Source organism: Halyomorpha halys, unplaced genomic scaffold (genome assembly GCF_000696795.3).
Source record: "Halyomorpha halys isolate HHAL.00 unplaced genomic scaffold, Hhal_1.1 Scaffold1707.1, whole genome shotgun sequence".
Classification (NCBI taxonomy): Eukaryota; Metazoa; Arthropoda; class Insecta; order Hemiptera; family Pentatomidae; genus Halyomorpha; species Halyomorpha halys.
The window spans coordinates 142,917-168,081 of NW_027110468.1; the positions used below are offsets into that span (position 1 = coordinate 142,917).

At 30.2% G+C, this 25,165-nt stretch overlaps 1 protein-coding gene across 4 annotated transcripts in view; it reads left to right on the top strand.

Annotated features, from left to right (window-relative positions):
- Positions 1-18,600, top strand: part of LOC136796065 (uncharacterized) — a 78,627-nt gene extending 60,027 nt beyond the window's left edge. For 3 of the 4 annotated variants that reach the window (XR_010843756.1, XR_010843757.1, XM_067048641.1), the window contains exons 2-3: positions 8,619-8,900; positions 17,830-18,600. Coding sequence is in view for 1 of the 4 variants with exons in the window: in XM_067048641.1 (XP_066904742.1) it covers positions 8,619-8,900; positions 17,830-17,864 (317 nt within the window). In the remaining 3 variants the exon portion in view is untranslated. The remainder of the gene's footprint in view (positions 1-8,618; positions 8,901-17,829) is intronic. The other variant, XR_010843755.1, reaches the window with a different exon arrangement.
- The last annotated feature ends 6,565 nt before the right edge of the window (positions 18,601-25,165 follow it).

Genomic DNA, 25,165 nt, shown 5'->3' on the forward strand with positions numbered 1-25,165 from the left:
TTTTTTAATACAACTTATCAACATTATATTATATAATTTTAATTATATTATAATACAACAAAAATGCTGATTAAAATATCTGTCTTGACTGATTATTTTGATTATAGTGTCAACCATGACTTATAATTATTATTTATAGTGATTTATCTTTAGTTGTATCGGGTAGCTTATATACACACCGTGCTATTTATCTTTTCAAGATAATTTATTGGTATATAAAAATGAAAATCTGTTCTGCTACAACCCATGAAGTGTTATATTCAGTACTGTATAAGGAAGTATTGTTTCTTAAACAACGGTTGTACATGAAGGTGATTTGTTCATAAACACGTTGAACCGCTAGTTTTCTCCAAATAAAGGTCTCCCTATATAGAGGGCTGGGTAGACCCCGAACCTTAGAGTTGATTCGCGGCTTCAGTAACAAAATTAATAATGTGCAACCTTGAAGTTCGTTGCACAGTGCCTTACTCACTTTTTTATTAGTGTTTAATGTACCCTTAGTACATTTCCAATATGTTACCTAATGATAAATGAAAGGTATCCAATATTTTTTGCTTTACGATTTTAATGTTTTTTTAATTATTTTTTTTTTACTGAATGCATTTTTAATTATTTACTTTTACTATAACCAAGGTAAGTAAGATATTTAATATTGTATTATTTCACTAGGGTCAATTTTTTTATGTGGAGTTCTCAACGGAACTATGTGTTACCAGAGTTCTCTGAGTCCAAAAATTGATCTGGATGTATTTGCCCTCAGCCCTCGTTGCCTCTTAACTTTGCGAAGCCAGTGCAATCCAGCGCCGCGGCCGCCCAGTGTTCCAAATACGTGTTTTTCTATAGACTATTGCACCAAAACGTCTCTAATAATTCAAAATATCAAAATTATCTACAACTTCTCCTTTTAGCCCTTTATGTTTTGATATTTACTATGAATTTTCTAAGAACCGCAGGAGAAAAAGTTGAAAACAATATAAAACTTTTTAATGAGAAATTTTATGTATAATCATTTAAAGGTTCACTAAATTTTCTAAACTAAATAGTCTTAGCAAAAATAAATCGTATTGGAGTTCTTAAAAGTATTTTGTGCAAATTCCTATGTACTACTAAGGAAAAAAACCTACAAAACTAAACAACTCTCGGAACATTTGCCGGTATTTAAACATGCCTGGATTGTATATTTATATTATTTACTATGAAATATGTGAATGAAGAAACTTTTATTATTCAATTGAACTAATTTTTGTCTTGAATTTATGTCTCATTATCATGATAAAATACAAATCCATAAAATAAGATACTTTATCATCTAAGAAGCTCTTTATCAAATCTTCCCTAACCATAATTTTTCTTAATAATAGCACAAAGTAACTATTTTAAATTGGCCATTTCTAATAGTGTCTTTCTTTCTTGGTTGGAATCTCTTTCTCACCTTTCTTGTTCAAAGACGAACAAAACTGTCTGATTATCCGACTCGAGAAGAATCCTATTATTTCCATAATGGTGTTTCTGGCATGCATAATAATTGTAATGTCGGTTTATGCTTCGGCACCAGAAGGATAAAAAAAAGAGAAGGAGGGAAGAGAAAATAAGAAAAAGAAGTAGCAGACGCTTGGCCTTGCCCAATTCTGGCCACTTTGGTCATTGACCACGGCTAACGTATGACTGCCTAACTTCAAAATAAAATGACTTGCCGGTTTGAAGGTCTCAGTTTACAATATACGAATTATGAATTTTTCCAAATTTTTTTCTGTTTTATTCTTGATTTAAATATACTGTATATAAAATGATATAGGTTGTTATTAATTGTTGCTTAAAAGCCCAGTAAAAGAAAAAATGATAAAAGAAAAAATAATTTAAAAAAAAAAATTGAATTTTACTTAATATATATATATGAGCCTTTCAGGTTGACTGTTGAATGAATGACTCCATAAAATCATTCTTAGTATTAGTTCTATTACAATTTTCCATTACGTAAATGGTTAAGAGAAGATTGTAAATTTTAAGTAAACTTTTTTATTGTTATATGTTCGCCTTACTTTTTCAAAATTAAACATGTCTAAAACTCTTAGAAAAGAGATCAGATTTCCGGAAGATATTTGTTTACTTTTTGAAGTTCTTTATTATTTTAAATTCAGAATAGTTTTAATTTTTTTCGTATTTATAGCCCTTCAGATTGCTAAAATGCGTTTTAAGGTGTCTATCGATCTTAAATTTTTTTTTTTTTATTGTTGCTTAGAGGCGTAAAACCCTCTGGTCATCAACACCTATGGCATGATAAAAGTAAAAAAAAAATGAAAAAAAAAAATTAAAATCGAAGAGTAGTTATAATTTAGAAAGAAGGCGATGTGCTTTTAAAAATTCAAACACTACTGTAATTTTAGCTTCCTCATCTGTGAGAGCTTCTGATAAATTTAGGGTCAGTCCTATCCTGTTTATTGTTGGCAAATAGTGAGTACATTCTTCAAAAATATGTCTAATCGTGAGAATGGATTGACAATATTTGGACGTTGGAGGTGGCAGTTTTCTGATCAGATGAGAGTGCGTGAGGTGGGTATGACCTATTCTCAAGCGGGTTAGAGCAACTTCCTCCCTGCAGCTGTTGCGGTAGGATGTTGACCGTGGTATTACTGATCATTTTATTTCTTTTAATTTACTCGGAGAACTTTCGTCCCACTTGGCCTGCTATCTTTCTAATAGTTCTAATTTAAGAGGTGTACTGAGTTCTGATGGGGTAAGAACGGTGGTGCCTCGGCCTGGGAGTGTGAGGGCCTCTCTGGCAGCTTTGTTTGCGAGTTCGTTACCAACAATGCCAATGTGGCTTGGAGCCCATATGAAAACAATGGACTTACCTTGTTGTGATAGTTTTAGAAGAAAAGATTGAATTCTTATGATGAGTGGATGTTTGGAGTACATGTTTCTCAAACTTTTTAGAGAGCTCAACGAATCTGAGATTATTACAATAGTCTTCTGAGTTACTGAAAAGCAAAAATGGAGGGCTGATGCTATCGCGTGGAGTCCGGCGGTGTATATTGAGCATAACTTATGTAATTTAAACTTGTGGGTTGAATCGTGAGTGACGAAAGATGAGGCCGTCGAGTTTTCGGATTTGTAACCATCAGTGTATATTAATAAATAATCCGGAATATTTTCTAGAATTATATAGGGATATACTTACTCTTAAAATTATATTATATTAAATATCTTCCATTTTAAATATCTTATTATATTTGATCCTTTTTAGCCAACTCCAGTTTTTAGACCTTTGCTAACCAAAATGGAAGTCCCTTCAAAATTTCTCGGGATATAATATCCACCAGCCTTATTTAGAATCGATTCCGTAAATCTTTGAAGAGTTTTTTGAAGTGGCTTATCTCACTCATTTGTACATAATTAATCTCTTTGTACAAAGTATGTTATTGTAAAAATGATTTGTGCCTAATTCTTGTTTGAGACCGTTGTAGCTGAGTTAGTTGAGGCGTCACCGTAGCAACCTCATGGCTGTAGCGGTCTTGGTTCAATTCTGGTATGTGTGAATTTATTTTGTGGCAGTCTTATTGGATAAAAACTCGATCCTCCTACTCTGTTTAGAATTGGTGATACCTCTACTATAATTCCCTTTTATATGAGAAGTGGCTAGACATGGGTTTAAAAAATATATATGTCCTGAGAAAAATTACCATAAACACACTCAACCTTGTCTTAAAAAGGTTATCAAGCATGTTAGAGCGTATGTAATATCCTTTTAAGAAAAAACCTTGTAACTTTAGTGTGAATTATCCTTTATGGAACTTAAGAATATTAACCAGCTTTTAGAATCGATTACATATCTCTTCAGAATAGTAATTTAAAGTAGCAATACACTAAGAATTATTTTGCATACGCCTGCTAAAGCGTGCGTATGGTAAAAATGGTTGTTCTTAATTCTTGAATAAAATTGCCATACATATGCTTGCTTATACAAAAATATTCATGAAGTTTGTTTATAGAGCTTACTAGAACGTGTGTACCCATCTTTACAGACTCCAGCCCCAATATCTTCAATTATCACGTGGTATATTAAAGAATCTATAAGAGAAGACACGGATTTCATGGGAAACAATTCCGAACAGTTAGATTGACTGAACTTATTTTCATTTAATATAATACTGGCTTTATAGGTTTTAGCTTTTTATTATTACTCTACTCGATCTAATCCACCATTAAATTCTAGACATAAGTATGATGTTACGTTTCGAATTCAAAATTATTAAAAATTATCGAATAACGTATTATTTTAGGTGGATAAATAAATTTTTAAGGTCACATCTTAAGGTGAAGTTAAACACATGAAACCTTCAATCGTTAGAATTTGTTTTCCAAATTTAGTAATAATTTGTACTTTGATATATTTTTTAAACAGAAACATATTTTTTGTATTTGCAGATAGCTCGCTCACGGATAAGATGAAAACCAAATCAAACATATTCTTCCATCATAATAGGACATGTTTTATTCATTTGAACGATTTGTTATTCATAATGTACGTAATTGTTACGATGCCCTTTCCAGGCGTTATTTCCTGCTCTTGTAAGGATTCCATTTGCATTTACAAAACTTTCTTAAATCCTTATTACAATGTTCACACCGAGGCCATTGAACGTGAATCGCATGCATATATTATATCTGACTTCGTATTCTTCGTTAATATTGTCATTCTATTGAAATATTTCATATTTATTTAAATTGTATTTTAGTTTCGTGTATAAGATAAATTATTATTAAGGACCAGGATGAATCATAAGAAGTGCTTTGAGCACTTAATGGATTTTTAGAAAACAAAATTTAAGATGCTTTTTGGCGATTATTTATAAAAAATCTATCTTTTAAGTCACATATATATTTTTTGTATTTCTTTATCGTATAATTGAATGACTTGGGACCAGAATATGATAAGCCACTTGATGTAAATTAGTTTTTTGATTAATTTCAAATAATTCTACACTCCTATTTGATGTAGTATTATGTCTCAGGTAAATATGTTAAAATAATGGTGTTTGACAAACTAAAAAAACTATACAGAGCAGAATAACATAGATAAAGGAGTATTTTATACAAATTTCTAATTATCTTTAAAATTCTTGGTCGTCATATTTTTGCAATTCGATTATTTTATATTACCGTTTAGTAATAAAATGTTTTAATAACCATTTTATTGTTATGTTAATAAAGACATAAAATTTTGCTAACTAATTTGACTTTTTTTTTTTTTTTAATTTCCCTTTGAAAATGGGATGAATCCAATTTATTTCATTTGTTTAATGGCATTTGAATTAGCTTAACATTATATACAAATCGATTCCTGATGTTAAAAACTTATAATCGAATAATAATTGTTTCAAGAATACAATCACCTGAATTCTTCATATTTCTGGATTTATTGAAAAATGTTAAAATTCAGATTTATTTCCTATTACATCTCCACAACCTTTTTAAATTTTGAGGATCTGACACAGTGTTTCAATGTACATTCCTCCGATCACTAGTCGTACGAAGGATTGTATTAAAAAATACAGCAATTTTTTAGTATAAGTGGTTGTATGGATCATTAATTAAATGCCCTCTGGAGACATCTATATCGAGAGCACAGGCGCAGCGGTGACGTCCTTGTCAAGTGAAAAAGGGCGGAATCTGGACTTTCTCCCGAGACTTCTTTCCCGTTGTTCGCCCGGGTCAAGGATCCGAGACACACGACGTCCTTTCGAAATGGAATGCCTGATCGAATCCTGTTGATATTTCCATTGATTGAGCTAACTCTAACAATCTGATACAGATTGTGTAGTCTTACGAAAGAATAGTTTAAATCGGGAATATCGATTTCTCAATTGTATCTACACAATCTAAACTAATTAAGAAAATAGATGGGTAACCCTGTTATTTGTTATTTTCAGAATCTCTTATGAGTTTTGAGTGCTTATCACACTATTTTATTATTTTTAAAAAACAATGGACATATGGAGTTGAGCTTTGGGGCTCCATTAAACCTTCGAATTCCTCTCGTATCCAATCCTTAAAATCCAAAATCCTCCTTACTTTGTCACAGATAAAATCATACATAAAGACCTTAATGTTCCCTATGTAACCAATCTTGCCCGAACCAGATATTACTCCTTCCATTATAAACTCCCTAACCTCTCAAACCCCTTAGTTTCTAACCTTGCATCCTCTTCCATTCCTGACAATCCTCTGAGGCGCCTGAAAAAAAAATGGCCACGAGACCAACTATTGTAAAATGTCATTAGTGTGCTACCAATGGGTAGTTGCTCTACACGCCTGTAACACTCCATTTTAACTAAGACCATATTTACTGAATGTATTATGTAATATACAGTTGTAAATTTCAATAAGTTATTTTAAAAAAAAAAATTGTATATATTGTATTTTTAATCGGTTTAAAAAAAAACAGAATGAAGTTTTCAATTCCATGATTTAATATATATTTTATATATTTTTTATTAGCACATAATTTTGAAAAAACTTTTAGTTTATGGCAGTTTATAGGAATCTTTTATTGAAGGGGTTCCTTTTTAATTTCAGAAAGCTTGTAAGGCAGCAATTTAGTATTCTTTAGTCTGAATCCTGCATATAAGGAGGAGGTAGGCATATAGTTTATTTCTCGATCATCTTATTCTGTCTAGAATATTGAGCTCTACTGGTAGACAATATCTATAATTTACCTTCCAACAATGCAGTTTTAAAGATGATATGCTTAAAGTTGAGATAATGCGTTGGATAGGCCTAATCTTACCAATTGAGATTTCCGGCGGTGCCGGCTCGAATCCGGCCTAGGGTTTTGACTTTTTTCATTGAGTGGCGGTCCCACAAAATGAAAAACGTTTTCCCCTACCATGATTAGGCAGTATAGGACTTCAATGGGAATCAGCCGGAAGGAAAAAAAAAATCTTCACGTTACCACCGTATTCTAACCATGGTGGGGTCAAGTTTTCATTTCATGGGACAGCCGCAGAAATAAAAGTCGAACCCTCAAGCCGGATTCGATACGGCGTTGCTGAAGTCACAACGATGTCAAAGTTAGCGCTTTAACTAGCTCGGTTACGACGCGGCCCCTTATGCTTTAAACTAATCGTCTTATGTTATATAAAAATAGTACAATTTTTGCATTTGTGTTGTCTTCTTTCGATGCGCGCCATTTTTAAACCACCCCGCTTTAAAGTGCAAGTTTAATGCTTCTGATAAGGCATCAAAGAGATAAAATCGTCTAGGGCCTTGCACTATGACAAAATACAAAACCTTTATAGGATATTGCTGACCTATAAGGAAATAATTAACTAAAATTATTTCATTATATTGAGTAATATATTGTTTGTTCGAATCTGGCATGAAGAGATTTGATTCCAATGTATTAAGAGGGCTACACATCATGGGTTCAGTAGGCTTGCATTAGGGTAATGAACCGAAGTAATTGCTTCGCGGCGATTAAGGCTTATTATGGATTAATAATTAACAAATACATTAAAAGTTAACCATTACAGAGCCTGCAGATAATGCCTGACGGGTAGGTGGGAGGATTGTGTTTGTCTGATCGTGTATATTTTGGTTTTGACGGAGGTCAATGAACGGAATTATGTAGGCAGATATCGCTGGAGTCCAAATGTATTTCGGGTTTATAAGCGTTATTACTATTTTATCCTATCTAACATTTCTGAAACTACCGTTAACATTCTAAAATTCAACTATAAATTGAATTCGAAATCAAATTTGAAATTTCCTAATGCACTCATACCTCGTTGAGTTAATTTTATGGTTCTCTCCTGCGGTACTTCTTCAGTTCTTATTTCTTCCATGAAACTCTAACCCTGCGGTCATTTATACACTCTTTACACCATTTGGCTTTTATTTTGCTATTCGTCCATCTTCTTGGGATGCTTACATATTGTACATCCCCACTCTTGACTTGGGGCAGAGGGGGTTCCCTTACGAAAATATTTGAAAATTAGGTTGCTTTGAAAAAAGTGTATTTTGAGTCATTTTAATTGTTCATGTGCCTGTTAAAACATTTGAGGTAACGCAAAAACATCCGGAAACATAATTAATAAAATAGTTCTTACAGTACATCATAAAATATAAATGGGTTTGTCTCACCCTACTGCCACCCTTCTCAAAGCTCTCGTGGATCACCATTTAGGAACTACTGAGCTAAATGGAGTATGACAGCTAAACTAACTGGATACTTCTATGTCTAATGGTTTCAGTTCTTAGTGGATAGACATTGCTGAAATAAAAATTATTGTTGATCTGATACAAAAAAAGAGAGTATTTGTAACAAACATTAAGTATCAATTCCTTCTTGTTTAGTAAAATAAGTAGGCTACTTTAGGTTAATGCATTAGATACAGAATTCTTGGTCTCAGGTTCGAATATAGCTTTAGTAAAAATTAATTTAACTACAAGCTGTAGATCGATTCTGGTGTCAGGACTGTTGTATTAAGGAGGAACAAGATTGTTGGTTTTTCTAATTGTTCTTAATTAAATGCAATAATGATATAATTGGTATTATGTACGCTTCTTCCTTTGCTCATTTATGCTCTTTCATTTGATGACCTTTGTACCTCTTTCAGCTATGGTAAAGGTGACCGAAGACAGCGATCGGGATAACAAGGAGAGGCGGGAGGACCCCGAGGAGGGCAAACTGCCGCGGACGGGTACCTCTAATCTGGCCACCCAGCACTTCCACTACCACTGGTCCTACCCCAGCGGGGGCCCCGCGGCTCAGGCCACCTTCCACTTCGGCCCGGGTTTCGAGCCCCAAACCTCACCGCACCAGCACGTCGTCTACTTCCACGTCAACCCCGGCGTCACCGTCAGCTTCCAGATGGGCGACAACATACAGACAATCAAAGGTGAGTGAGTACCTGAATACACCTACTATTTAATCCTTAACTTGAACTCATAGCTTTAGGAGGATCTCAACTCTTGAACTAAGTACTTACCACCCCGAAGACATATCTATCAAATTAGTTTTCATAAGGTTGTCATGAATCATAGTGATATCCACTATGATCATTTATAATACATTATACAGCTGCGATCTATCTAAAGTTTCGATGGAGTTCAGGAATTTTTGAAGTAAAGCTGTAGAATATTTTTTATTGTCAGTAAACAAATCCTACTTACCACATTGAGTTCGATTTTTTTTTTTTTTTAACTTTTCAATTAGTAAAAAATATTATGAAAATTTGACATTGATCTTTAGTTGCTATATTTTTCTAAATTGGTGATTACTCATTCTAATTAGTCCTATTCCAAAGGATTCCTATAACATGCTTTGTTCCTCTTGCACAGTCACGCTTACACCTGTCGTTTATTCACAATCTCTCTGTTTGTAGAGTAATCTAATCGAAGTAATCTGATAGTGTTTATTAATTCGCATCCACATCTGGTTTGATATGTGAGGTGAACTCACCTTAAATTGCTGTTGGTTTAGAAACAATACTTCCCTAGCACGTACCTGAACCCAAGACCTTTCATGGGTTGTAGGGTCAGATTTACCTGATTTACCATTGGACAAAGAAGTACTCTCGGACATAGCTTAAGGGTACCTTAGGACTCAGCAGCTTGTCAAAAAGGATAGGCGAACATCTCATTACTAATTTAAAGAGTGAGCGGTTTGACTGATTCGGTCCTCCATATTTCCTTCAGTCATCGTTTCTTGTCTGGGGCAAAAATACCTCTTTTAATGTGAATTAGAGAATCTTGTGAGTTCTTCACCTTAAATTGATTTTTTAAAAGACCTATTTTTCATATACTTTAATGGTAAAAGTTGTATATTACACAGAAACCGGACACTTCTGTATGTAATGGCTCCTATTAACGGAAACAGAATGAGTTGACCTTCAGCCTTGATATCGAATTCTGAACAACTTTATGAAAATGAGAGTTTATCCGTAATATTCCTTTGTGGTCGGTCATTAATTAAACAATTTCGTAAAAAAACTCGTCGACAATTTACTCTTGTTATTAATAACGGAAATAATGGTGTTACGTTTAGCCGTTTTTGTTTCAAACTGATATTTTTGATATAGAAATATTAATGATATTTGAAAGTTTATTTCTCCTACATCCAAACGGTTAAAGTTTGAATACTTCATATAACTCTAATTTTTCTGACAGTAGTTATTGATTTCTAAAATAAAAAATTCATACGAATGTAGTAGATGAAATTTGATAAAATCGAAATGAGAGCAACGAAATAGGAACTGTACCTCCTTGGTTACTACCCTTTTTTATAAATTATAATATTTTGTATAATATAATTAATATCATTTATTATAATATTTTTTATAATTTCCCTGGTCGTTTAATATTATGAATAATACAAACTTAAATAAATTTAGCAAAGTTTGCTCACTATCTTATCTATAATCAGACAAATATGTGAGAAAGGTTAAGAATGTTTTAATGGAAGATTCAAGTTATAAAATTACCTTGTTTTCTATTTACCAAGGATCATGACATTGATAAGGGTGATTATAGGATTTGTTATTTTTTCTTATTCAGATTATAAATTCGGATACCACCAAAGAAAGTAATATGCATTTCTTTGATAGTGATAGTTTCCTTTTTTCTTCACTAACATTGATCAGAAATTGTCTTGGACGCATGACGTGGGTATCAGCCGCCCGAGGAAAATTTCGCAGCCCCCTTATTTAGGTATTTCAATTTGAAAAAAAACAAAACTAGAATACACAGTAATTTAAAAAAAACATTCGACAAGAAATAATATAATTATTATTGTATATATGTGTTTTACAATATACCATATTTTTACTCTTACACCATTTATTATGTATGAATGAAAACATTATTTTATTCTGGGACTAAGATCTCCTAAAAATAAATAAAGGGTTCACAAATTAATGTTAATTTTCTTGCAAACACTTCAAAGTTTTAGTGTACATGTTGAAATAAAAAATTAGTTAAATTATAATTTACAATAGTATTCAATAATGGCTGTATCATAGTTCACAATAATGTGGAGGTTCGGTTATGTAGTAGGTGAAAAAATGGGTTGTTTAAAAGAAAATATGGATTGACGAATGGAGACAGGCATTTTTGTGTAAAAGTTTAATCATTTGGAATTTCACTAATATAGATTTATTTCTTCGAAAATAATTCGTGTAAGTCCTAGAAATTAATTTATCTTTACATCATATACATTTTACTTCTTATATCAATTCATCAATACTTTCTATTCCAAACTTATTGAATTATTTTTTGTTTTCGTGGTAATAGACTCTAATCTCTAAACATTGACTAGAAAAAGGAAAAATGCTTCTGTTCCGAAGTTTCAGTGCAACTGAGGAAAAATCCTTAAATACAATTCGTTCGGTAATATTTGATCTTTATTGGCGTAGTCCGCTTTGTTATCAAACCCTAATATTAATTATATTATTCATATCAGCTCAAAGGTTAGTTAAATATTAATTTTAATGTTTTTAATTTATTATGTTTATATTCTTCGCAATCAAATTGATCACTTGGAATCATCAAATACGTCACTCAGTGACTCGTGGGTTATTGGTTGCTAATTGATGAATGAATTGGTATCAAAATCAGTTAAATAAAAATCATTAATAATGCTAAATTGCTAAAAAAAAAAAAAGGATATAGTGAACTTTGCATGTAAGATATAAGTACATCGATTGCATCGGTACATTTGTATTTTGACAGATTACTTAAATTCAATAGAAAAAAAATTAATTAAAAAACTTATAATGGCTTACTTTGAAATGACACATAGTTTGGAAGAAAATTTTATTTAAAGGAATTGATGTGTTTAAAATTGTTATTTACAAATCAAATGAATTATCCTGGATTGAAACAAATATTCTAATCATTCAGATTAAACTTCAAATCTCAGTTTTGATTAAAGAAGCTTAAAGATTGATGTCAACATGATATTAAAAGACTGAACTGAACAAATGATTCACAAGGATGAATACGTGGAGGAAATTCATATTCAAGATTAGACTAGAGAGTGGGAGTTTAACGAGCAATTATCTCCTGTTAGTCATTAAAAAAACAATAGTAGTAAGGATGTGGTGCTAACTTGGTTTCAAAAACTCCTATTGAATTTGAAGTATAACTCTATTTATGTTTTCTGTTCAACAAATTAAATTTTTACTTTCTTAATTATCATTCTTTGTTTACTGGAAGATTCCTGATTGACTGTGTGAATTGATAAATGGAATATGGTCCGGGTGCGGTCAAATTAAACTTAAACAATAATATTTTAGAACTATTTTTATTTGAGCTAAAAATATTACAAATAGTAAAAAAATATTACTATTTGAGTTTAATTTGGTCGATTTACAGTTTTATATTTAAAGATAAATTTAGTGTGTTGCCGCATATGCATTTTATCGCATGTATTTTTCTAGGGTCAGTAATCGCACGTGTGCGATTTATTCAACCCAGCATTTTTCATAGCTCGTGTCATACTTATCTTTTAATTATGCATTAAAAGATTTTAATAAAACTATTTTTTAAATTTAATTTTGTCTTCAGCATTTTCTTTTTTATCGTAACTGTTTTTTATTTGTGGTTTATCTTTTCTAAAATTCTGCTGCGTTTCCAAAATTATTATTATTTCCATGTGCGCAGATTATGTAATAATCTATCAGTTTTTTATGTTCCTATTATTAAAATTTAATAGAATAATTGACTTTGTCAACATGATTTGATTTTTTTAATTAATATATAATATCAACTACCATCATTAACAATAATTGAGCGAATTGACAATTCACCATTTATTTCAATGATTATTGTCGATAAGGATATATTAGTGCCTTCTTCTGCTGTTATTTCAATATAATTGTTGCAAACTTTTTATTGTAATGATCTTTCAAGGACGTAACAAAATTAAAATAAAACTAGCAATAATAGCTTTTTAGTTTTGTTCAACTTTGAGGTTTAGTTAAATAAACGTTAATATCTCCACTTGCACATAATACTGGTAACTGCCTATAAAATAGTATAGTACAAGAGCCGGGAAGAGAAAAAGGTTACTATTATTCAAAACTGATGAGTGCCAAGTATAGGTAGGGGAATAAAAAACGGCGGCTGTTTCATAATTATTATTTTTTCATTTCATATCTTAAAAACTACCAACAATATTCGAAAATCTATAAGAACATTATTCAAAGAAGAGTAAAGTTGCTGAAATATTAGCCCTAATAGAGCTATTTACGTCCAATAGTTCTCGAAATATAGCCTTTCAAAAAGCAACATTTCATAAAAATGTACTGAAATATCAGTAGTTTGTGAATCTATTTTGAGAAATCTATATCTTAATAACCATTCAACGTACAGATGTCTATTAGCACTCAAATTAAAGCTAAATAATTGTACTATAAAGTAGTTTATGACCTTTACTTTCGTAGGAATAGTAGTTTCATGATATTTGCTGAAATAAATTGATTTATAGTTATTCAGAAAATAAGTTTGATTTATGAAAAACTTTATTTGAGAAACCATACAGATGTCTGTCAGCACTCAATTTAAAGCTAGTTAAATTTACTATAAAATATTTTATAACTTTTATCTTTTATTTGACAAAATAAACTCACAAAATGTTAATTTCTAGTTGTTCGTATAAAATGTTGGAGTATAAAATATATCTCTAGATCCATAAGACGCACATATGTCTGCTAACGCTCAAAATAAAGGAAATTTAACTTACTATAAAGTACGTCAAATAGTTTTTGATATATAGATTTTTCAAAATAAATTCACCAACTACTGATCTTTTAGTACGTTCTGTACATTTTTATGAAATGTTGCCTTTTAAGCAGCTATATCTCGAGAACTATTGAAGTTAAATAGCCCTATTAGGGCTTACATTTTAGCAAATTTACTCTACTTTAAACGATGGTCTCTTAGATTTTCTATTGTTGTAAAGATATAGAGCTCCGAATAAAAAATTAATTATTTTTAACGTTTTGAAACAGCCGTTATTTTTTATTCCCCCTACCTATACTTGGCAGATTCAACAAATTTTGACTAGTAATTATACCTAGTTTTCAATTAATTAATCAAATATTGGAGTGCAATAACTGCCTTTTTTCTTCTTTTGAAAGTGGAAGTTGCCAGAAGACCCGCTAGTATTTTCATCTTTAATGATATAATATAAAAAGAATCCTTAGTTGGTAAATCCGAGTAAAGTCGAGATCAAACTGTCTCCTTACCTCTAGAAAGGAATTGTACAAACTGAATTTTCTGAACTTGAAAATTAGGGAGGAACCCCACCTAAATCGATTTTAAACTTATTTAGTGGATTTCTGGCCATTTTCGAGTCACAGAGTTCTAGCTAAAAGTTTTTCATTCAAATTGTGGGGAACAAATCCAATACGACTAAATAAAAGTGGGTAAGGAGGTAACTTGGGAGCACGATATGTTAGTAGTACCAAATATTGGAATTATATCAAATAGCAGCCAGGAATGTGTTTATATAGGTGTATTGCTGTCCTACTAATTCCCGAAGTGTAACAATTAAAAGTTTCATATAAGATATAAATAAATAGAGAGAGAAATAATATTTAGCATAAATATTATTGGATTTTTTAAAATATTTATTAAGCTACATAAGGATGTTAGTCTTATAATTTATTTCAATTTATCAGAATTATATCCGTAAGATTGATTATTTGTTAGAGCATTTATTTATTTTTTTCATTACTTTTTATATTGGTTTATTTATTTATGTTCTGTATTTGATAATTCTGATTTTTGTTTAAACTTGTAAATACGTATATTAACAGTCATTGTACCTTTTGTTTATTATTTATATATTGTTTTTAGATTCTTTGTCCTTTTTTATTACAAGTTAGTCATCTAATGAGTTGTAATAGTTTTATTTTATTTGCTCTAATTTTATTTTATGTATTCTGTTAATTATTATTGTTTATTTTTTATCAAATTAACGATTATAATTGTATTTATAATGGTTTATAATATCATTTTTATTTTAAAAATTTTGTATTTTACTCTAAGGCTCTAAAGTCTTATTCTGACACCTGTAATATTATTCTAACGGGATTAGTTCCAGGATAAATAATGATGTTATTACTATTGCGGGCCAAAAGTTGGGTTTATATGTTTCTTCCTTTTCTTTAATTTTATTTTTTTCATTTTAATTAATTTGTTGTATTTTTTTTTTCAATTAAATTTGACTTCTATGAAGTTTGGTCGTGAACATTGTAACGTTTCCTACCACCTCCTATGCCTCGCGAGAACGATTTGCAAGGTTTTGAAACTGCTTTAAATCAGTTTTAGAACATAAAGGGGGTTAAATCGGTCTGAGAAGGTGGAGGGGGCTTAACTAGAAAATTAAGGCTGAGTGGGGGGGAGGGGAAGGGGGTATGCAAGGTATTCAGGGCGACCTGACAATAGATCCATTGTCCTCTTCTTAAACCAAGGAGAAACTCCGGTTTTCATAAAATATCGCAAAATTTCCATTTATTGTTTATTGCGCAAAGTTGAGCCAGAGCCATTAATATAGACCCAGATATTATGTACTGTACCGTGCGCGTTCCGTAGTTCTTACACAGTAATGATTATAATATAATAATAAAACTAATAACTGAAAAGTAATGAATAAATATCAAAACAATTAAGGACAAAACGAAATATGCTGAAATAAACAATAGTCTCATTGTCTTCATTGGGAATATGAAATGAAAAAGTTTATTATTCTGGGACTAGGCCCCTTTAGAACAATTACAAAGGTAAGTTTAATTTTATAATAACATTTATTGGCCATAAAACAGTGTGGCTTAACTTAAATTGACTAAAATTAATTATAACTTAAATACAGAGAAGAAAAAATAGATCAATAAGAAAAAATATTGACTAAATAAAAAACAGAACAAAAATTTAATTACAAAATATTTACTTTTATAATATGTACTATTATAATAATGGATTAGATTAGTGAAGCAAAAGGTGGCTAAATAGAAGAGATTTAAACGAGGGAAGGGTTGGTACGTGACGCATGTTAGAGGGAATGGAGTTCCAGAGATATGCAGTTCGGGTAAAAAACGATTTATCAAACGCAGCAGTTCGGTGAGGTGGAGGGTAAATGTCAGATAAACGGGACCTGCTAGTACGGGATTGGACAGATAATTTGAATTGCAGGATTTCTAGGATATAGAAAGGAAGCTAGGAAATATTGGCGTCGGAAGGATGGATAGAGCCACTTCGGCGTAATATGTTTCAGTATGTATACAATTTTAATTATATGAAGTATTTTAATAGACAACAAAGTTCATAATGAAATAAAGCTATTATTTATTTATTTATTTATTAACATTTACAACTGTACATAAATTAAAACAAGTAAATTTGAAGTAAGATTAAAATGGAGGGAGACAGGTATGTAGAGAAACTACACTATGATAGCACTCTAAAAACATTTTTACAGCATAAGGTCTCTTCTAAAGATGGTAAATGTACCTTATTTGCAAGCACTCTTCTTTGCCTTTCGGCAACATAGCATTTTTAGAGGCATACCGTTGCCAATAAACATTTAGATAATAGAAAAGTCAGGATTTGTTTTGTTGACGTGTCAACTGTCAAGCAATCTAAAAGTACGGCATATCCATATATTATATATTGGAGAAGGCAGGCTGAAATAGATAAGTTTATTTTTAATCCTCCATGAAGAGGGGTAAAGATAAAAACATTTTTTATTATATCTTGTTATTTAATTATTAAACTGCAATTATGTACCAAGAAATTTAGCATTATATATAATGATTTGATAAGAAAAGTACATTTTCTCCGTTTTTCCCGTATGGGAGATGAATATATAGAACCTAAGTTAATTTAACTTCTGTATAACTAACAAGTGTATGCCCCTAGTGAAATGGCCCTTTAAAGATGTTACAGTAGTTTCGGAACGAATCAATAAAATTTTCATCACCTCTGAACTGATTATTACTGGATACATCAATTTTTTTTAAATATTTATTTATTGCTATTTACAACTGTACATTATAATACAACGTCAAATTTAAACTGAAAGATTTTGGTAGGTATGATCTTAATGGTATCCACGCTACCTTGTGTTAAAATCTTAAAACTCCTAGAAAAAATTGGAGGTTTCCATACGTTTATCGTGTTGCAGTAGTGTCCGTTTGTTTATTTTGATTCAAACAATTTTTTTTGGGAGGGGAGGATTAGTGAAAGGGATTGACTCAAGAACAGAAACTTATCAACGTTGCTTAAAGAATATTGGTAACCTTACTTTAAGAAATACCAATATAGCATATTTAACAGGTTTACACGCATTCCATGAAAACCCCTGAGGAACGGATGTACGTTCTAACCCTCATAACACTCAAAAATCTGTCTTGATCCATGGATCATGTCCGTGTACCGATTAAGACCTATATCTTGCCATGTTTTATTGGATCCTATTAATCATTATATACAATTACTTTTAATTTTTATCTTTAAAATATTTATAATTTCTAGAAATTTATTTTATTAAATAAATATAATTAAAGATATGTTCTTAGATACAAAAGTAGTTTATGTGTATCACCTCAGTTAGTACTGTTTTGGTACAATCTTATTGTAGATATCTTTTAATTAATTTATTTTTCTTTAAATAACAGTGCTTTCAAGTATACCCAACAGTTATCATTTAAGTACGTTTGATATTTTTAAGAGTTTATGAATATTATTAAATCCTACGTTTCTTTACTATTGTTTATTTCTCGTTTGGTGTAACTATGTTAATACTACTGTTAACTGTTGATCTAGTGTTCCGGGTAACCTACGGCAACCGAAAGGTTTAATTGAAGAGGCCACCAAAATACATTATTGCATATAATAGCCTACAGGATATATTAGCGCCCATGTGGCCAACAGTCAAAACTAACCTCCTCCAGCGCTCTCTGTGGTGAGAAGCAACTCAGACTAATGAGAGATAGCCTTCCTGACTTCTGGCAGAAGCGTCCATCTTTTCTTTTTGTTTACTCATCAGTAATATCTATCATGATTGAGTAGATTTACTGGAGTAGTTCCCAGCAGCAGAGGGGAGAGAGACATAGAACTGCGGAGGGAAGAAAGAAAAATGAAGTAAGTCCACATGGCAATAATTAACATTCACCACCACATAGTAATCATCATCAACCACCTCATTACCTACAGTTCCATAGCCCAGCCATTCAAAATTTACTAACCATCTAATCATAAATGTTTTATTTCGGTCACTCCCTACACCACTTGTAACTTGAACAATAGAATTTTATTTTTCATTCGATTATGTTTCATTTTCAATTATACAGTACACTCCAACTAAACCAGCCAACCAAAAGTGAAGTGTTCCTGGCATTAAGGTGAAGGTATGCTTCATACATCTAGTATGCATTATTAAGAAGCAATCAATCTTATTTTAATTAAAAACACTGTTTTTAGTATATGGAATGAATGAAAGGATTCCATGTGGCACATTGTAGTTGAAAATCGTTGTCAAGCCTGACCTGTTAGCCACAGGAAAAAAGTTTTGGTACCGTCTCGATAACATTTTTTTTAAAGAAGTATTCATTCAAATTTATTTTATAAAGTTTTATATTGTTGTCAAACGGAAGAAATTGTGAGATCTATATCGCTAAATTAAAACATAACTTGTTACTCACTTTCCTGAATTAAATAAAAGTTAGGTTTGTGGTGATATGTTTTAAGTTTATGGAATGCCAAACATTCCATCATGATAAGAACCTCTTTATGCTGAAATTTCTGATTTTTAACCCCAAATAAAAGCTATAAAAGTTTTTTTTTGCCATTTCTTCTTAGTGATTAATTACTTTAAATTTTTAATTATACATAATCTTACGATCTAATTTATATATTACATAATAATAATCCGATAGATTTTATGGTGTTTAATCCAAAGTAAATAAAAGGTGAAAAAAGTAAATAAATTCTTACAAAATGCATTGATTACATTTTATGTTGGGATAATCTGCAACGTCAGAGTATAAAATAGTCCATACAATGAAGATTCAAATAGATGTTTTCACGAAACGAAGTATCTTTTTTTTACCTCCCTACAATTCTACATGTTTTTGGAATAGAAAAGCCGAATTTCACCTTTTCAACCTTCCTAGTTGAAATATATTTTGAAATTCTTACTTAAGATCGAAAATCAACATTCTATAAAAATGTAAAGCAAATAAATACTCCTATAAAATGCTAGTAATATATTTCTTTTTTTCGACCAAACTAAAATGTTGCTATAAAGAAAGGCCACTTTTTGGTTTCAGTGAAGAAAGAGAAAAAATAATTTTCATTTTAACTGTTTGATTTCACGCCAACGTCATAGTTAAAGAGTCCTTTTGCGTAAGTGAAAACTTTAAGTTGAGAGTTAAAATTAATAACTGCTATGAAGAAGTGAAGTTACGAAACATTAATTTTTTAGTTTTTGTGAGAAAGAAAAAAAAATTATGCTCTATTTTCTGTTAAAAAAAGGTTAATTTTTCCCTTAAATATACAAGGGATGCAGTGAATTTCATTAAAAAGTAAATATTGAAATATTTAAGCTGCATGATCCTGAAGATTGTTTTATTCTTGAAAATCTAAAATGTTAACTCATTTTTCATTCAGAGCTCTGTACCCTTAAAAACGACCTACAACACTAAATATATCCATATTGCATTATTTGAAGCAGAGAAAATGTTGTACTATTATAGTTTTTCAAAATGCAACATTTTTTTTTTTCAAATAACGAATATCATCTACTATCTGTTATCAACTACATTATAGTTCATTGAACTAGCTTTATTTTGGGTACTAAAAGGAATTTGTACGTCTAATATAGTAATAGTTATAGAGTAATAGTAATAGTTATAGAGATATAGTAATAGTTCCTGCCATTTGGAAAAAAAAATTTGCTTTTTGAAAAACTCTGTCTACGTAAAAACTATTCAACGTGAACAGTTCTATTAAAGCATATATTTTATTAAAATTGAAGTTTTTTCGTATTGTAGATAGATTTAATGATTTAGATCTCAATGATAAATTAATTTTTTGTAACGATTTCAAAGAGCCATCATTTTTTATTTTCCTCCACTGACCTGCTAGTCATATCAGAATAATCAATTTTGACGAGTAACTATAAATACTTTTCATAAAAGTAATCAACGATTGGGATGAAATAACTTCTTTCACCTGAATCTTGGTCATTCAATTCAGAAATTTACTATTTTACAAATGACATTTAGAAGGGTTTTTTTTCATTTTTTAACTGTACTTTCAAAAAAAAAAAAAAAAATACAACACGTTTGTACAGTTTAGCATTAATTGATATTGAAACCAAAATCAACTATCTCATTTCCTTTCATTTAGAAATTAGATAAAAGTTATAAAAAATATTAATTTATATTTAATCGAATACGCTGCTTATCTTAAAAATTGAAGAGCGTCGCTGATATTTTCTCAATATGGCTAGCTCGTGTGATAGTGAAACATTGTTGCCACGTTGTAATCGAATCTCTATATTATGAATCATTCAAATCCTAACTGTTACGTATCAGAAAGGTTATGATATTAAATTACATCATCTCTCTAATTAGAGAATGAATGAAAATCAAAATGCTGTGTTGGAATATTCCTTTTTCTTTCAAAGACCATTCATTAATCTTTAGTAGAGGTCGTTGTGTTATCGCGACTATAATAAATAATAAAAATTTGATGTATAATTGTTATCATATTCTATAATTAGTTGTTGTTCACGAGCGCTTCAGATCCTCTTGCTCTGTGATTCCCAGGCTGTGTGATTTGTTTTGTCAGCAGTATGTACGCCGTTCCATATTTTACATGGGATGAATATAAACCTTGACACTGAGTAACAAAGCAGCCTTTATTTGTGGGTTTTAACTTATTTATTCATCTACTTTAATTTATTTATAAGGTTTAAATTAATTTTAAATTTATTTATCATTATTATTATTATTGGACCGTGGAGGTCCAAGGCCTCGCACAATGTACTAAGGAAATACATCACGCGTTTCCTGACGTGGTTTTTTCATAGGGTGGGTTTGTCACTCCCACGCCTATTTTTTATGAGTACTAATGGGCAAATTGGCTTAGGGGCCTAACAAAAATTGACTTTTTATTTCAATTTTGTCCTTTAAATTGCTATAATAATTTTTAATTTTATTGTTAGGTCTATAACATAATGAGTATTCATCAACATCATAATCTATAAATGACCTCTGGATATCTGCTGATAAACCTTTTATATAATTTAATCCATAATACTTCTTATTAATTGCTTTATTATTTTTTATTTTATTTTCCATCCTATCTTTGGAATTTTTAAGGTTTATATCCCAAATTTTATAAATTAATGTTTTGGGGTAAAAATTATCCAACAATATTTTAAATATCATACTTTTTATTCTATTCAGCCTACTAGCATCCGTTATTCTTATAGCCTTGTTAACATAATTATTAATTAAATTGAATTTCATTTGAAATGGATGGCAAGAATAGTAATTTAATATCAAATTACTACTTGTTTCCTTCTCTGTCAATTCTGTTATTATATATCCTTTCCTTGTCTTATTACCATCATATTCAAAAATCTTAGTTTTTCTTCCTTTTCCAATTCCATGGTGAAGTTTAATCTGTCATGATGACTATTAAATGCTTCAAATAGTTTATTTATATCATCTTTTTTCATAATACAAAAAATATCATCAATTAAACATTAATTTGACTATTATTCCTGATTTTGAAATAACATTATTTATTAAATCATGTTTAATTCTGCTATTGATATTGATAAATTTTCTCCCATTGGAACCCCAAATTGCTGCTTATATAGTTCCCCATTATACTTTTAACAGCATAATTTTATGACCCCTAAAAACAAATTTTTATTTTTTATATTTGTATCTAATTTAATTTTCTCCCATTTATCATTTATAATTTTATCAACACGTTTTAGTGGTATATTTGCAAATAAAGAGGCAACATCGTAACTTATCATAATTTCATCCTGTTCATTTTAATTTTATTGAGTTTCTCTTTTGCCTCTATTAAATTAATTATATCAATACTTTATCTTTATAAACATTTTTTAAACTATCTTTAAAAAATTTAGTCCATTTATACTATTTATAATTGGTCAAAGAGGTTTTTCCTCTTTACGGAGTTTTTCTAATCCATACATTCTTGGATGATTACATTTACTATTTATTAAGTTTTTCAATTCTTTTTCATTGATCATTTTATTTTTATAGAGCTTTTCAACATAATTTTTCACCTGTTTATTAATATCTAGCAGCTGTTCTGTCCTAAGTTTTCTATAAGTGCTTTCTTCATTTAGTATCATTTTCATCTTCCTATCACATCCTCCCTTTTTTATAATAGCAACTTTTTTAGTCTTGTCAGATTTCACAATAAAATATGAGGATTATTCTTTTTAAATTTGATAAATGATCCAGAATCATTTTTCCATATATTGAAAAGTTTATTCATATTATTTTTATTATCAAAACTGTTTTTCGATAAAATTTCCTATTTTCCTAGTTATGTTATTTCTTAGGCTATTTTTGTGGTTGTCACAAGTGATGGAAAATAAAATAGTTGGACTATTGATGTAATAAAAAGTGTTGAGGCTATTCAAGGATACAAACTGAAATTCCATATTTAAGACAGGTATATTCCTGGGATGACAGAAACTTTTTTTGATAAAATCAACGGACCGGAACTGCAATTTAATAGAATCGATTTTTCACATTTTTTTTTTTAATATTCTGGAAAACCATCTCGATGATTAAGATTACATATTTGGGACAGGTCTGTGCCTGGATTTATCTATTTTCTCAAAAATAGTTGTAACAATTTTTATTGAGCTCGGCACATCAATGTACAATTAAATCGGTCTTATCCTCATGCATAATCTGACTGGGCTTAAAGGACGAATTTTTAAAATATCTCCCTCTGAATTTCATTTAATTTTGTACATTTGAAAAAAATGAACAGTTTTCATTGTTAGCATTAATGGACAAAGGATAAATACAAATTATTAAAGAATTTTATGATTGACTAAAACAACTTAAATACTCTTAAAAGTTTATTCCGTTAGAAATATGTGGTTTGATTTGTGTATTTAAAAAAAAAGATGCCTTAACATCCCATTCATTGCAGAATTGGCCCAAAACAGATATGCGATTTTCATTTCAAACTCCTTAACCATCCTAACCCATTAATTCTTAATCTTTCATCCTTAACAATCCCTAATAATCTTCCGAGGCGTCTGAAAAGACGATGGTCACGGGACCTTATAATTTAAACTAATGTTTGAAGTACCACCGATGGATGGTTCCTTCCCAAGATTTTCAAGTGTATATGAAACATACAACATATTTACTTATGGTATTATTTTATACAGTTGTAAATTACATTAAATAAATAACAAAAAAAAAGATGTTGAAATTAAATAATTACGTACTGGTGTTTAAGTGTTATTTTACTAAATAAAAATTATTTACATAACCATCGAGACACAGGTATCCACTACCACGTCCTTAAGTCTGATCCATTTTTTTAATCTAGTTTAAATAGGTTGTTTTAATTATTGAAAAGGAACTTAAGTTTTAATAAAAAAGTTTATATCTATACAATAACATTTTTAAGCAGTAAAATATAGTTAGTCAAACAAATTTTTTTTCTATAATTTTGTAACCGACTTGTTAATGTAATGAATCCATATTGTTTCTTATATTTATTTGTTTTAACTTTTCTACTAATATGGCTATTTTATTTTAATTTATTTCTACGTTTTTATTTATCCATATCTTAATTTTCTCTAAACAGTGGATTCTTTTTGCGTGCGTACTGTTAGGGGTAACATTTGATGATACTATAAGATTAAATGAAATTAATTAAACTTTAATTTAAATAATAAATTGAATATTTATGTCGGATCACTACAAAAGAGAAAAACGAAAAAGTGAAATGGAGAAGACAACATTAATATGGTTGAGAACAAAAAAAAGGAGTAAGAGAGAAAAAAAAAACGGGAAAAATTGACTAAGGAACAAAAAATAAATAATTTTTTAAAAATTGTATTGTAACTTCGTTATATAAAAAAAAATACGATGTATTTAGTTGTTTATATATTTTAACTCAGAAAAAAAAAATAGAGGGGAAATAAATATTTAAATATTGTATGTTTGTTAATTACTATGCATATGCCTAATAAGACTGAAACGTATGCTTTGTATTGTAGCAAGCAACCCTAAAACTTCTGGTAGCGTTGGTGGCTAAGCAAACCGTATCTTTGTTCCTTCTTTTCCTTAAAATCTATTATTTCAGATTTCTTCATTCTTGTTCACCCTATGAATATTTCTATGGTTTCATAATCTAATATAAATAAAACTTACCTTCGTTAATAATCATTACTAAGCAATTTCCCACTCAAAATAAAAAAGTAAATTTCAAAAATATATATGTATCCCTCTGTACGGACTAAAATGTTCTTATCTTCCTAAGTCTCTTTGAATCCAAGAATTTCCCGTTAAATCAAGAAGTGAGACTTGAGATGACTTGCCTTGCCAAAAGGAAGATACGACCTGTTAAGATGTAAATTGCCTTTAGGTAGTCTAATAGCTCTCAATCTGACTTTCAAATTGTGAAAAGCAGAGGAAAGGAGTTTTCTCGAAGTCTGAAAGACTGCTGGAGGCCATCGCTTGAAATTAAATTGAATGGATCCGTTGTATCAACCTTCTCCGCCTTGACATTTCTGTTTATTTACAAATGTTTATACAATACACAATATTACAGAGAAAAATGCAAACATATTTAAAAAATTCATATGTTTACCTGCGAGAAATGCACCTAGCAAACATATTTAGGTTAAAGCTGTCTAGTGTAGACCATCCCTGTCTTGGGGGATATTAATTAATGCATTGTAATCATTATAATAACCACCTTCGACCAACACCTCTCCTGGAATAATCATATATCTCAAACCCCCGCAAATTCTTAACTGTACTTAAACAATTTTTAAAATTCCGTGATTCCATTCCTCAGAACACCCGTCAGCTCCTAGTATCCTCTCTTGTTTTCCCCCACTTCGACTACG